The following is a 16,813-nucleotide window of genomic DNA, read 5'->3' on the forward strand; positions in this document are numbered from 1 at the left end:
CCACCATGTAGACCACAAGTACTTTTCTTGTTCTTGTAGACCTTTGTCACACACGCCTATATTGAAGAGGTCAGGCTCAGTCCAGCCAAAGCATTTGCCTCTTTGGCTCTATTCCACATCCTGGTCACTCCACTCTTCCTGTTATCCACGGTGGTCAGGTTTGCTGTCAAGGCTCTTGTCAGGTATGTCACTAAACCAAACGAGTTATCAAATCCAAAATGGCTTCATAATATTGGCTTTCTGGAAGGATCTGATCATCTGGTTGATGTCCGCAGTGTACAGAAGCTCAGCGAGTTCTTGCAAAGTGATGAGATTGGAGATGACAGCTGGAGAAATGGAGAAATGTCAATGTCTCTAGAGGTTGGCAAGAAATACAAATACCATGGGGATGTGAGTGCTCACGCTTTTCTAGCTATGTGACTGTGTTTTAAGACATTTCTCAATACTCAAACTATTCCAAGCCTTAATGGTATTAAGACTTGGATGGCTTAATATAATGTGAATGGTGTCTCCAGTAGAAAACCCATGAAAGATTTACCGCAACACAACTCGGAAAATAAAATTCTGATACGATGACCACAGCTACTGAAAGAGCTTACAGGTGGCGATGGATATAAGCGTAGGCTTAAACCAAATGCCGTACCATATATAAGGATATCGAGTGAAATCCATGCTGAGAAACTCCTTTAGTGGCTGCGGCGTCATGACAAGCATTGTCATGTTTACATCCTGTCAGGATGGCATCTAGCGTTTCTTGTCTCTGCCATTTGTAAGCTCTTTCAGTAGCTGTGGTCTACTAAAAGCCTCAAAGGTATCAGGGCTAAAGTGGAGAGAACAAAGACGCAGGTCTTTAGGAATTTTTGTTCGTCCACATCTTCCTAGTCTTTTCTCCTTTTCTTATCACTAGGAAAGCAGTGAAGACTTACATCAATTCTCTTGTTGCCCTTCGACTGAAAACTGCAATCAAAAGCCGCATAATGTGGCATTGATCATGATTTTATTTTCAGAGTTGTGTAGCGGTAAAAAATTGGCGCCATTTGATCTCATCTAAATAATGGCTCCCCCCATATTCCACAATATGTATAAAACGATGTGGATTTTTTAAATAACACATCTTTTCATTGGTTTTCTACTACATATTTCAGTAAGAGACATCATTTATGTAATATTAAGCCATACAAGTCAATTTCTTTTAACATTCATCAGAGCTTTATAAGGAACGAGGAGCAGTTTAGTAAGTAAGATGCATTAAGAGTAACTGTTGCTGTTGTTACATTCTTTAGTTTTCTGAAAAGCAAAATGTTATGTTATTTAAACTTATTATCTCATTGAAAATTTAGTTTTTTAAAAAAAATAGCAAACACTGAGAACATATTAGATAAGTGGCCAATAATTTAATTTACAATCATTTTTTACATTTTTTGCTAAAAATATGAGGACTGCATGGCCATGCAAAAATGTAAACACTGGGTTTTAGCTTTTTTTATGGGACTTTTTTTGTAGTTCAACAAGCCACACAATTTAACATATTTTTTTTACATTTAATTACATAATTTAAACAGTTATATTGATCACTTAGGGTTAAAGAGAACCCCAGGTATTAATACTTTGGGGGGCACCATTATTTTGATTATTATTTTTATTTTGATGTCAAATGGTTGCACTCTGTGAGCTACTGGCGCTACCTTTTCCTATTTTTACCGCAACACAATTTTTTAGTCGAAGTGCAAAAAGAGAAGCGATGCAAGCTGCTTTTCCTAGCGATAAGAAGACGAAAAGGAATGGAAAGATGCCTGTGAGCGAATACAGTTTCCTAAAGACCCGTGTCTTTGTTATCTTCACTTTAGCCCTGATGCCTTTGAGGCTTTTAGTAGATCACAGCTACTAAAAGAGCTTACAAATGGCAGAGACAAGAAACGCTAGATGCCATCCTGGCAGGATGTAAACATGTTGACACTTGTAATGACACTACAACCACTGAAGGAGTTTCTCAGCGTGGATTTCATTCTATATCAGGAGGCATTTAGACCTTGTGAAGAAAAATCAATGGTATGGCATTTGGTTTATTCGTACACTTATGTCCATCACAACCTATAATGTCTTTCACTAGCTGTGGTCATCATATCAGTATTTTATTTTCCAAGTTGTGTTGTGGTAAAAATATCAACAGGTTGTGCCAATAGCTCCAACCATTTGACGTCATCAAAATAATGTCACCCCCCATAGTCCAGAATATGTATAAACGATGTGGATTTCTTAAATAACATAAATGTACTCTTGTATTTGTGTCTGTAAAATGTCTCTTTGCAACAAAACAGGGATTCTAATTGAGATAAACTTGACGTCATAGCACTCTACATGACCTCCAATAACAGCAAACATGAGACTCCACAGTCGTGTCTCTAGAGACAACTATCCCACGTTTAGGGGGCTGAAACAGGAGCTACTCATTCCTGAGCCAGCATAGCTGAGATCTCATAAACGTGTTAAAGAGAAGCTGCTCTCTCTGGTAAGTGTAGTGGCCCTCAGCTGTTCTCTGACAGAGGGACAAACATATGACTAAAACTACATATCCCCAGAGAGGAGCAGTGCTGGAGCTAGGGGTGAGGAAAGGGAGAGAACCAGAGAGTGAGGTTGAGGATGGAAATGTATGACAGGAAGAAGGGGGTTCCAGGAGAAGAAATAGTGTTAAGCCGGGAAGTAGTTTTAAGCTCCTTGGCTAGATGCAAACGGGAACTCATGTTTCTTGTTTTAGGACTTGACAGCAGCTTTTGAGCATCATGTGATGTTTGCATGATCCACGTTTTTAAAAACTCACGTGCTGTTATTTTTTCACTTGAACACAGAAGTAGAAATGTGAGCTGCTCCATCATTTTGAGCCGTTTTGACATAGAAAACACATTTAGATTGTTATGCTTCCTAGTTATACTTCAGTTCATCCTGAATATATTATCATATAAATTGCCGCTGTGATAAAATCTTATTATTGAAAAAATGACAAAAGATTTTCTCAAAAGCAATTTTTAGGATTTTTTTAAAAACATAAATAATAGATTAAGGACAATTTTTTTATAAATATGCTAAAAAAAAATATATATTAATTAACAATTTATTAAATAATTTATGTTACAATGTATATAATTAATAATATAAAAATGTATATATTTTGTTATATATAAGTATAATTATTAATAATTTATGTAATTCATTATTTATATTACAGTGCATATCTTTATTAATTATAGAGATATGCTTTATTATAGCGATATAAGTTTCTGCAAATACGTCTCATTACATATTAAATTATAAATATTATACAAATGTTACTTATTATAAATACAAAAATATAATTATTAATAATTTATGTAATAATTATTTATATTACAGTCAGTGCATATATTTATTTTAGTGATGCTTTATTTACGTTTTTGGCAATGTCACACAATATATTCAATATTAGATGTTTAAATATTACAAACATTTTAAATATTATACATAATATAAAAATAATAATAATAATAAATAATATAATTATTAATAATTTATATAATTATTTACATCACCGTGCATATATTTAACAATATATTTACAATTTTAGTGATATGCTTTATTATAGTGATATAAGTGTTTGGCAATGTCACACTATTTATTAAATAATAAATGATTAAATATTACAAAAATATTAAATATTATACATACATTAAATATAAAAAGAATATACAATTTTGAAAATATAAATAATAATTTATAGAATCAATAATTTACATCACAGTGCATATATTTAACAATATATTTTCAGTTTTAGCGATATGCTTTATTATACTGATATACGTTTTTGGCAATGTCACGCCATACATTTAATATTAAATGATAAAATATTGCACAAATGTTAAATAATATACATATATTAAACATAAAAAGAATAAAAAATATATAATTATTAATTATTTATGTAATTAATTATTTACATCGCAGTGCATATATTAAACAATATATTTACAGTTTTCATGATATGCTTTATAATAGCGATATAAGTTTTTGGCAGTGTCACACCATACATTTAATATAAAATTATTAAATATTACAGAAATGTTAAATATTTGACATATTAAATATATAAAGAATATAAAAATATTATTATTAATGATTTATATAACTAAGAATTTAGATCACAGTGCATATATTTAACAATATATTTTAAATTTTAGCAGTATGCTTTATTATAGCGATATAAGTTTCTGGTGATCACATTAAAGAGTGTTAAAATGAGTTCATTTGCAAAAACAGATAACTCTTAAATCATGTTTTTGTTGTTTTGTGTTAGTTAGCTGTACTTTTTTTATGAATTATTATTATTTAATTAAAGCAACCCAGCTGCAGTTTGATTTATATTACTTGAAATGCAGAATAAAAAAATGATTTTTGATTTTTTTAAGTTATCTGTATTCGTTTGAATAATATAATAAATCTCTTAGCTTTCAATCATATTTATCTTTTTGATCCAAAATGCTATGGCATGTCACAAATATTGAATCTTAATCTCTCTTTTTGTCTTTTTAGACAAAGGCGATCAACAGGAAGGGCCGTTATCGCATGGATAACTACGAGCAGCCCATGCGCAGGCAGCTGCGGCCCACAGAGACCGAAGATGTCGCCGTACAGGTCAGACATCGCTATCCTCAGCAGAGACACTGATTCTCAGGCGCTTTTTGCTCACAGAGCATGTGCTAAAGTTCATTAAGACAACTCAGGATCTGCATGTTCTCATCCAGATGCCAGTAACCTTTAAGTCACGGCCAATAGGTTGTTTTACTCCTACTGTGCTAGAGGAAGTGTTCAAACCCCATTTTTTAACACACACACACACACAAATGTGTATCTGTGTTTTTTTTCTTTTTTTTTTCTTGTTTTTTTTGAGCATGTTCATTCCATTCTTAGCTTTTTTAAAACTCTCCATATGGGGTTTGTGATAGTTTCTCAGACATGGTGGTTTGGGTTCAGCTTCCCTCCGAGTGCAGTTTGGGATTCTCACGAGAAGAAAAACTGGAACTAAAAATCAGAAGGACATTAATTTATGTGTTATTTTTTTTGGTTTCGCCTCTGTCTCTCTGTCCCCCCGAGGGTCCATTTCCTTCACCATCCCTCTAGACTTAAGGGGTGGGAATTGTAAATAATTGAATGATTCTGGTTGTGATTCTGATTCCTCAACAATTCCATTAATGATTCTTTTTGGAACTTTGAAGAACAAAGAATAGACAGAAAAAATAATAAATAAAATAAAATAAAATTCAGATTTTGGAATCATTTGGTTAATGCAACTGGTTCTGGAAAACAAAAGCCTCTTTTCTAATGAGTCTAGTGGCTAAACTCCGAAACACACACGTCCTCATGGACTCTCCCACAGTGACATCCGCTCACTTTGTTATGAATATGGCCCTAATCTACTGACATTTACACTCCTTCACTTCAGTCATTCTCAACAATTACTCCCATTTTACCCTCTTTCTCCCTGCTGTTCTCACAGATGTTTTTGATTGTTCAGCATTCTCCCTTTTTCCCAGTATTCTGTTCTGGCCTACTATGCTGCTCTGATGGATGGGAGTGTTATCATTATTGTAAATAAACATTTGGAAAATAGAATTTGGAACACATCCGGAAGATGTAAGAAGTGTGACAGAAGCCACTTGTATGGACAGAGATGAAACGGTCATATCATGTGCATTCTGCTTTGTGCTGGTTTGTTTCCATGTTTCTAAAGCCCTTGGTTTTTGTTTGTTTTGGTGAATGTCTCATTCAGGTGAATGATGGTTCTTCACATGGGAAGCAACTTGTCGACACTGTCGGATATAAACATCCGCATCCCTACAGGTACACACTGCTCACTACTATTAACTCTCAGACAATCAAAGATTTCTTATTTGTTTTTGTTTTTAAATAAATAAATATACTAAAATTACTCTCAAATATCAAGAGTGCTTGTTATAAATAAATAATATAAAATATAAAACTAAATACATAAATAATGTACATACATAAACTCTCTTAAACACCAATAGTCTTATTCATTAGTTATTCAGTTGTTTATTTATTATAAATTTTATATATATATATATATATATATATATATATATATATATATATATATATATATATAATAAAAACACTAGTGAAGATTACTATTTATTTAATTATAATAAATAATACATAAATATAATAAATGAATACATAAATACTCTTAGATTCCAAGAGTCCTTGTTAATTGTTTGTTTGTTTATTTCATTTTTACCTCTCAGTTGATCAAAGACGTCTCTGTCTTTCTTATTTATTTGTTTGTTTGTTTAATACTCTTGATATTAAGAGTTCTTGTTATTTATTTATAATGAATAATCTGTAACTAAAATAAATAAATAACATTATATACTAAGAGTTCTTTATTTATTTATAGATAATCTGTAAATAAATAAACGTAGATATCAAGCATTTTTGTTATTTATTTATTTATAAGTAATCTGCAACTATAATAAATAAATAACCTTATATACTAAGATGTTTATTTTTAGTATTGATAATCTATAAATAAATAAATAATTTTAGATACCAAGGATTCTTATTTATTTGTTTATTTACTACATTTTAATAGTATTAAATATAATAATAATAGTCAGTATAATAAATAAATATATAAATAACTTTAGATATCAAGCATTTTTGTTTTGTAGATTATTTATTATATTTATTTAATATTAAATATAATAAATACTAAATCTTGAGTGCTTGTTTTTTATTTATGTATTTATAATAAATAATCTGCAACTATAACAGATAAATAACCTTATATACTAAGATTTTTATTTATTTATTTATTTATAGATAATCTTTAAATAAATAAATATTCTTGTTATCTATTTATTTATTTAATATTAAATATAATAACTACTTTTGATATCAAGAGTGCTTGTTATTTATTTAAAATAAATTATTAACTATATTATATAAATGAGCTTGTATACTAAGATATATATAATAAATAAATAAATAATAACCTTATACTAAGAGTTTTTATTTATAGATAATCTGTAAATAAACACATAAATAATCTTGGATATCAAGCATTCTTGTTTTATTTATTATTAAATATAAATACATACTCTTGATATCAAGAGTGCTTACTATTGATATCAAATATTCATAATAAATGATCTACAACTATAATAAATAAATAACCTTATATACTGAAATGTTTATTTATAGATAATCTGCAAATAAATAAATATTCGATATCAAGCATTCTTGCTATTAATTTATTTATTTAATATTAAGTTTAATAAATACTCTTAATATCAAGAGTGCTTGTTGTTCATTTATAATAAATAATTAACTATAATACATAACCTTATATACTAAAATGTTTATTTATTTATTTAGATAATCTGTAAATAAATAAATAATCTTAGATATCAAGCGTTCTTGTTATTATTTATGTATTTATTTAATATGAAATACAAGAAATGCTCTTGATATCAAGAGTGCTTGTTATTTATTTATGATAAATAATCTAACTATAATAAAAACATTATTACAAAAACATTTATTTATTTAGATAATCTATAAATAGATAAATAAATAATCCTAGATATCAAGATTTCTTTTTATTACTTTTTTTTGTATTTAAATATAAATCATACCTAAAGTTTTGTTTAATCAATGATACTTAGTTTAACATACACTGTAAAAAATTTACTGTAAAATTTACAGCAAGTTACTGGCAACTTTGGTTGCCAGTAATACTGTAAATTTTTACAAGTGCACTGTAAATTATTAACTACAGTTTTACTGTTAAAATTGCTGTATTTTAACAGTAAAACTGTAGTTAATAATTTACAGTGCACTTGTAAAAATTTACAGTATTACTGGCAACCAAAGTTGCCAGTAACTTGCTGTAAATTTTACAGTAAATTTTTTAAAGTAGTACAATATTTTTACTACTTTAATTTTTGTATTCTTTATTTGCAGTATTTATTTTCCAGATTGCTGAATAATAATGACTAACAATTTAAACAATTTATTAACTGCATAAGCTTTAAACAATATTTAACTGTATATAGAAACTCAGTGCACCTATTATTTAATAAAAACAAAAAACAAAATTATTTGACACATCTTAATCTTGAAAAACAGGTCCAATTTTATTTAACAACTCTCTTATTTAATAACTCTCAAATTTGCATGAAAGAAATGTCATAGAACAGTGTATTCAGTATTTATTATTTACTTGAAACATATATTACTCTGCTAAATTTTAAGTTAAACCAATATTTAGCCAAAGTTTAACCAACATTAAGATAACCAAAATGGTCATAATTAAATGGTTCTAAATACCACAGAGACAGTGATGAATTTTCACAACTTCATGAACAGTCCAACATGGCCAAACAACAAGTCCCCAAGTGAGTCCAACAAAACTTCTGATCAAAAAAGGAGAACAGTTCAGCTCCAGATGCTGTTCCATCCCAGGATGCAAAGAGTGGCTAAAAATATAGAAAAGAACAAAAAGGGCAATACATTAGATATTTTACAAAACAATGATTCAGTCAGACAAAGACAGAGGGATGACAGACACAGTCAAAGGCAGAGAGAGTGATGATTGTTACAGTTAGATCAGTATGATATTAAACAGTAAAACACTAAAATTGTGAAAAATTATTACAAGTTTTATATTTTACTATACTTTCAAATAGAATTTCTTTCTTTCTCATTTATTATCAATATGCTGTTTTATTGTCAATGTTGTCAGTGTATGTTTTGGAGTCTGTGATACTTTTTCAGGATTCTTTGATAAATAAGTTTAAAAGAACAGCAGTTATTTAAAATAAAAAACTATCTAAAAATATAAAAGAATCCTGAAAAAAGTATCACAGGTTAATAAAAATATTAAACAGCACAATTGCTTCTAACATTGATAATACATCAGCATATACAATAATTTCTAAAGGATCATGTGACACTGGAGTAATTAGAAGACTAGAGTATTGATGCTGAAAATTCTGAAAAAATGACATTTTAAAGTATATTAAAATGGATAAAACATTTTAAATTTTAATATTTCACAACATTATATTTTTTTCTGTATTTTTGATCAATTAAATGCAGCCTTGATGAGCAGAAGATACTTATTTCAAAACATAAAACCTACTGATCACAAACTTTTGAACGCTAGTGTAGATAAAGGACAATGGAACATAATAAAAGGAAAAAGATCTTGGTGTATTTGTACTTACATGTCAGTAATTCCACTGAAAATCCTTCGCATTGCAAAGAAAACTGGTAACTTGGGTTCACTTTAACTGGTTTCGTCTGTGTCCTGTCGGTTTAGATGGGTCTTTGCCTTTCAACTTCTTTGTTTCTCTCTCAGGATAAATATCTACAAATCAGTCAGGAAGCAGACGATATGTAATTCACATTAGTTTTAGCTTTTGTACATCTGAATTATTCTCCTTAAAAAAAGTCTTTCTTCTTGAGTTGAGAAACATATTCTATCATATCTACATGTAAAATGCAGGTACTCAGATTGTTAGAATGCAACTATTACCTTTGAATGAACTCCAAAGCTCCGTCTGTCTCCTCCTTGTAACGTTAATGTTAGTCCAGAATATGTAATATGCTGCGAACAGGACAGACAGATAGACTGGATTAACTCATTCTTTAAATAAAAGTTTGCAAAAAAGCATTAATGTTACATTCAAACAATAAGCGAATAAGCAAGTTATCAAAGGTCCTAGTTAGTACATCTCACTGCTTACGTTAACCGCTTTAACAGCACCGTTCAGAGTTTACGTGACACACACATCCTCCGTGAGCAGCTGACCGCGAATCGCGAGCCCTAAATACGCATTTTATTTTGGTGCCCGTGTTAATAGATGGCTACCTGTGCAACTCTGTTTTACATCATAAAATAATCACGAGAAAGTGTGCTGATCAGCACGACGCCACTGTGAATCACATATTTTGCCAATGAAGCTTGTAATTCTTAATGTAGGAACCCAGAGATGTTACGCCTATAGCCGATATAAGGCTGGGGAATGTGTAAAATCCTCACGTGAACACGGTGCCAAATCCCCGCACAAGCCTCTCTCGTGCTCCGCGGACGGAGGATTCGTTAATCTGCGGTTACCGCGAATGTTTATGACACCTTCATATACTGATACAGTTACGAAATATGAAAAATAAAACAGAAATAAGACACTTACCACAGTTGTGAATCGTTCTTCTTGCTGCTTCCAAATGTCGACCGTTGAAGATAATCCCGCCTCTTTAGATTTGAAATTTACCAGAATGCATTGCGGTTTACAGCAATATGCTTTATTGGCTGTATTATAAGAAATACAACCCGCTGCTGTAAAATATTGCTGTAATTTTTACAGCAATTCGTTACAGTGTAGTTTAATCATTTGCTTATTAATACAATACATATCAATAAAGATCACAGTGTAATACAAATGTACCAGAATTATCCAAAATAGCTGTTTTAGTGGCAGATTGATGTTAACAAGAAAGTGCCTTGCACCAAGTAAAAAATAAGCCAAAAAGCTGAAAATACATATTCCTAATAGTTATTGTTTTATCTTAGGTTTACTGTTCTGGTTTACTGGTTTGACAGCCTCATTAAATTAGCAAGCTGAACACTAACTAGCTATTGCCAACTAAACAGATGGGCAGAACTGTCGCCTTCTGTAGTCTTTCCCATCTACTGCTGACAGTGAACATCTATAAAACCTGTTCGTAGGGGCAGAACCTGTTCATATGAAACTGTGATTGACCTTCACCTCGTTTCACTCTTTAGGTCAGCTGACCATGATTGTGGGCCAGGTGGGTTGTGGGAAATCATCCCTGTTATTGGCCATGTTGGGGGAGATGCAGACAATCAGTGGGAAAGTCTACTGGAGCAAGTGAGAATTGACACATTTTCCTACTTACTGTCAAAAATATTGTTTATGAATATTTATGGAGCTTGTGATTTGTATTAAAACTCAAAGAGGCCAAAACTCCCCCTGTTGTCGTTTGACCCCTAAAGCAGTTGAATGTTTGTGTTAACATAGCAGAAAACAGGGGAGTACATCTGCATGCCGGATCCATCAGATGCTAATCAAAGTCTTTATCTGTACAAACACACATGCACAGAAATAGCCCACTGTCCATTGCATCCGCTATTATGATGATGTATGTACCACTGTGCATACACAGATGTGTGTGAGGACCGTCCTACTCCTTGTGTGTGTATGTGTGTGTTTGTGTGTCTGACTTCATTCATTACTCACTACATAGCTTTCTGATTTCTTCTGTCTTTTTCTCCCACATGACATTCTGTCGTGTTATCAGCACACAAGGGAAATGCTTTTCTTTCTGTGAATCTCTCCATCTCCATGCTGGAGATGGTCTCTGATTAGCATTTGTAAGCAAAGCCAAGCAGATCTACGAAGTCCTTCAAGGATTAGTTCACTTCCAGAATAAAAATTTCCTAATGCCATCCAAGATGTTCATGTCTTTCTTTCTTCAGTTGAAAAGAAATTAAGGTTTTTGAGGAAAACATTCCAGGATTTTTCTCCATATTGTGCACTTTAATGGGGATCAATGGGTTGAAGGTCCAAATTGCAGTTTCAATGCAGATTCAAAGGGCTCTACACGACCCCAGCCGAGGAAAAAGGGTCTTATCTAGTAAAACGATCAGTCATTTTCTAAAAAAGATTATATACATTTTAACCACAAATGCTTGTCTTGCACTAGCTCGAACTTACACACTATGTAGTCGTAGGCATATACCGACCCAGTGTTTACAAAGCGAACGTGCAAAGAAAGTCAAATGCCCTTTACAAAAAAGCTAAAACAACGATGTCAGATGTTTTTAAAGTTGGAGGAGAAGATGAGATGGAGTTTTTCGCCATACCCTACCTTTTTGAACCGAAATACAAAGACGAAGAACTAACCACATGTGACTTTTCCAACGTCATTACGTAATGCGCAAAGTCACACGTCGCAGAGCTAGTGCAAGATGATCATTTGTGGTTAAAATCTATAGCAATTTTTATATTTTGTAGAAAATAACCAATCGTTTTGCTAGATAAGACCCTTATTTTTTGGCTGGGATCACGCAGAGCCCTTTGAAGCTGCCACTGAAACTGCAATTTGTACTTTCAACCCACTGAACTCCATTGAAGTCCACTATATGGACAAAAATCCTGAAATGCTTTCCTCAAATTCCTCCTTTATTTCTTTGTAACTACTTATGAACATCTTGGATGACATAGGGATGAGAAATTTTCATTCTGAAAGTGAACTAATCCTTTAAAAATGTATATACAGTGGCTCCAAAATAGTATTTCCTTGAGTCGCATTTAAAAATGTTAACTGCATTAGATAACTAAATACTAAATACTCGGAACTAACTGATGTTTTAGAGACATTTTTTGTCTAAATATTACTTTTGTTGGATAAAATAGACGGTACTAGTGCAGTGGTTCTCAACCAAAAGACTGGCGCCCAATGGGCGGCCACATGATGACTTTAATTTATTAATTAATTTAAAAAAAAATCTAACTTACGCTACAAACACACAAGAAAAATCAGGATATAAACTGAAATCGGGTGTTTTTTCCCCATCTTGTTAACTTTTGTTTTTATTAAAAAAAAAAATACAGAATCAGAATCTTGAACCTTCAGTTAATTAATTTAATTTAATTTAATTAATTTAATATAACATATCAATACTCTTGGTTTCTGTCTGAAAGTAATATAAATTTTCATAATTACAGCAAGTTGTTTAAATACCCAAGTTTGTTTTGTCCTAAAGATATTTAAAACGTCAGTTTTTTTAAATTGAGATTTATTCATCTGAAATCTGAATAAATAAGCTATCATTGATGTATGGTTTGTTAGGATAAGACAATATTTGGCTGAGATGCAACTATTTGAAAATCTAAATATTGAGAAATTTGCCTTTAAAGTTGTCCAAATGAAGTTCTTAGCTATACATATTACGAATCAAAAATGTTTTGATATGTTTACGGTAGGAAATTTACAAAATATCTGTATTAAAACATGGATCTTTACTTAATCTCCTAATGATTTTTGGCATTAAAAATATATATACCTGTGACCGGTTTTGTGGTCCAGGGTGACATTTGTGCTGATTTACCTTAACATGGCATTCAAACATTTTTAATTGTAGCTTAAAGGAATAGTCCACCCAATAATGAAAAATTGTTTATTTACTTACCCTTACATGGTTTCATAATTTTTGTAGATTTCTTCCGTCTTAGAAAGACACACAAGACGATATGTCTGCAAATAAAACAAAGATTAGTGGAGTGTTTCTTTTCGGGTTATTTGTGAAATTTATTAAGAATTTCAAAAAGAAAATTGTTTCAAATTAATTCCTATATCAACATTTTTCATTGAATAAAAAAAAAAAAAATGTCATAATGTTCTCGTGCATACAATAAAAGTCAATTGAGCCCAGTGTAGTTTCGGACACTATTGACTTTCATTGTATGGACAAAAACCATTAAGTGTCCAAATACTTTTCGGGGCCACTGTATCATATATGTGACCCTGGACCAAAACCAGTCATAAGGGTCAATTGTGTGAAATTAAGATTTATACATTATCTGAATACTAAATAAAAAAGCTTTCAAATGATGTATGGTTTGTTAGGATAGGATTTGGATGCAAATTGGGCCTTTAAAGTTGTCCAAATGAAGTCCATAAATTACGTTATGATATAGTTTACGTTTACGGTAGGAAATTTACAAAATATATTCATGGAACATGATCTTTACTTAATATCCTAATGATTTTTGGCATAAAAGAAAAGTCGATCATTTTGACCCATACAGTGTATTTTTGGCTATTGCTACAAATATACCCGTGCCACTTAAGACTGGTTTTGTGGTCTAGAGTCATATATTTGCATTCAGCTTACATTAATAAGGATGAAACTAATTTCACACAGCCTGTAATATTGAATTGAACTGTTTTGATACAAGTCATAAATTCAGTCTGAGTTTGAAAGGCACTGCGAACTGTCTTTGCGAACAGTGCAATGAATGTTGGTCTGCGTTTCTCAAGTTCTCTAATGACAATGACATTACTCTCCAGCTAAAATATAACTAAACCATTATCTGGAGACCATTTATACCTTAAGTTTTTACTTTTCGCCTCATGAGGAGAGAATGTCAGTGTTATTACAGAACAGCACGCAACCTGACACACTCACTAACTCTGGTCACGTGTGTGCGTGTGTGTGTGTGTGTGTGTGTGTGTGTGTGTGTGTGTGTGTGTGTGTGTGTGTGTGTGTGTGTGTGTGTGTGTGTGTGTGTGTGAGTGTGTGTGTGTGTGTGTGTGTGTGTGTGTGTGTGTGTGTGTGTGTGTGTGTGTGTGTGTGTGTTTCTTTGTGTCCTCTTCCCGAATGGTGTGCTCAATCAGGTTGCCTGATTATGAGATACTCTTCGATGGGAGCATAAGGTATTTCACCGGGGGTCTTTCCATGCTTACATGCTACACAATCACACAATGACCTCTAGAAACCAACATTGAGGACATGTTGTAACATGTAGCGACTACATAAATGGCCAGAAGAGGATTTTAGCTAGTCAAATTCAAATGTAGATTGCTAACAGCTAACTAGAAGCATTTAGAGATATCATTGTGCTGTTTTGGGCTATAACATGTTGTAATGTACCTGACTTGCAGCGGGCACAATACCGACCTGTCTCACGAAGAACGGAGGTACACGTGATGTGCCATTACCTCCACATGCATTCATTTACCAATACATTTATCTCTTTACATTCATCTTCGATATAATGGATGTTGTTGTTTGTTTTTGTGAGATGTGCAGTGCAAAATGTGTGAAAATGCTGGGAGTCTTCACCTCTCTTGGACACCAAAATTTGGTTAAGTCAAAGCCAGACCCCCCAATGGAAAGCAAAACAGATCTGTTTTGTCTAACAAGAGGAGGCTGTTCTCAATATAATGTGGTTTCTTGGTTTTGTAGCCATTAAAACTTTGTGCCATTGCCATCTGGAAGTGCAAACTAGTTCCCCTTCAGTCGTTTCACTACGATGTTACATATGGGAACTCGCTTGAGAGTCCAATCATCTCTGAGCCTTATTCAAAAGGCCAATGAAAATTGGCGAGTGGCATTTGCATGCCAAGCCACGCCCCGTACATATGGGTATATAAGATGGCGGCATGCAGCCAGTCATTCAGATTTTGGCTTCGGAGCCATCCTGCTCGAGCCTCTAAAAAGAGTTTGCTCTCTCCCCGCTGGCGTGCTGCCGATCGAAAAGAACAAACATCTAAAAGAGTGTTTCGGCCGTTTTCACAGCCATTTAAAGCCTCCTGCTCTCCAGCGAGCAAGCCCCACTGAGTGCACAGTGTGCCGCGGTTTCCTCCCTGGGCAGACCGGGACTAAAAGAGCAATTTCTCACGGCTGTGTAAAACTTTCTTTTCAGAATGGTTTTCCGGCCGTGCGCTGCTGGATGTAGCAGTTTCCTCACCTCCCAAGACGGAACTGAACACTGCCTCACATGTTTGGGCCGAGAACATGCTGAAGCAGCGTTCACGGATGGTTTGTGCGTTCACTGCGAACGCATGACCATGGTCACGCTGAAAAATCGCCGTTCTTTCGCAAGGCGGCTCCCCTCGTTGTCCCACTGAACGTCGTTAAGCCGCCAATGCTTTTCGGCCGCCGTGGTGAGACACGAGGGGGACTTACGAGTCACCGTGCAGAACGTGCCGCCGGCCCCCAAAGCCCTGCGACCTTCTGCACTTCAGCGTGGCCCCGTTGAGCTGCCAGAGCAGTACGCTTCCCCGCCAGCCGGGCTGAGCGTCTCCTTTGGAGGAAGAGATGTCTGTCGCAGCATCAGAGGGAGAGTCTGAGGGTGAGGCTGACATCTCGGCGGGCCAGCGCCCCGCCGTGGTCGCTGCTCCGTCTGAGGTTGATGCCGAACTCTCAGCTATGCTCCTCCGGGCCGCCAGGGGGATCCTTCTAGGCTGGATGACTGGTTCCTGAGGAGGGCTCCCGCGGCGCGCTTGTTACATGACAGAGTCCCGAGACGGGCATGGCACCGTGGCACACTCCGGATTGGCATTTCCCCGCAGTGTCGCCGCTTATTCAGCCCGTGGTCAGACCCTGCCTTCCTTCGGGCCGGAGTGCCCTTGGGACAGGTGTCCAGGCATGTTGTGGTTTACACGGATGCCTCTACCATGGGTTGGGGTGCTGTATGCAATGGGCAAGCAGCATCGGGCTCTTGGACAGGACCTCGACTGCAGTGGCACATCAATTGCCTCGAGTTGTTGGCTGTGCTTCTGGCACTTCGTTGCTTCCGATCGACGTTGCGTCAGAAACACGTGCTTGTTCGTACCGACAGCACTGCGACTGTGGCGTATATCAATCGCCAAGGCGGTCTTCGCTCTCCTCGCATGTCACAACTCGCCGGCCGTCTGCTCCTTTGGAGTCAAACGTGGCTGAAACCGCTATGTGCCATTCACATACCAGGGGAACTCAACCGTGCAGCGGATCAGCTCTCACGGCAGTCCACCCACCCTGGAGAATGGCGACTCCACCCCGAGACAGTCCAGCTGATTTGGAGTCATTTCGGCCAGGCTCAGATAGATCTGTTCGCCTCCCCCGAATCCTCTCACTGCCAGCTCTTTTACTCCCTGACCAAGGCTTCCCTCGGCAGAGACGCGCTGGCACACAGCTGGCCTCCGGGGCTCAAGTACGCCTTTCCCCCAGTGAGCATCCTTGCACAGA

The 16,813-nt window shown here is 34.6% G+C and overlaps 1 protein-coding gene across 1 annotated transcript in view; it reads left to right on the forward strand.

Annotated features, from left to right (window-relative positions):
* abcc9 (ATP-binding cassette, sub-family C (CFTR/MRP), member 9) overlaps nucleotides 1-16,813 on the forward strand; it is a 53,309-nt gene that overhangs the window by 16,507 nt on the left and 19,989 nt on the right. Inside the window, 6 exon segments of the mRNA XM_073837758.1 lie at nucleotides 40-182; nucleotides 276-390; nucleotides 4,561-4,662; nucleotides 5,798-5,808; nucleotides 5,810-5,868; nucleotides 10,841-10,946. Of these exon segments, the coding sequence (XP_073693859.1) occupies nucleotides 40-182; nucleotides 276-390; nucleotides 4,561-4,662; nucleotides 5,798-5,808; nucleotides 5,810-5,868; nucleotides 10,841-10,946 (536 nt within the window).

Source organism: Garra rufa, chromosome 4 (assembly GCF_049309525.1).
Source record: "Garra rufa chromosome 4, GarRuf1.0, whole genome shotgun sequence".
Classification (NCBI taxonomy): Eukaryota; Metazoa; Chordata; class Actinopteri; order Cypriniformes; family Cyprinidae; genus Garra; species Garra rufa.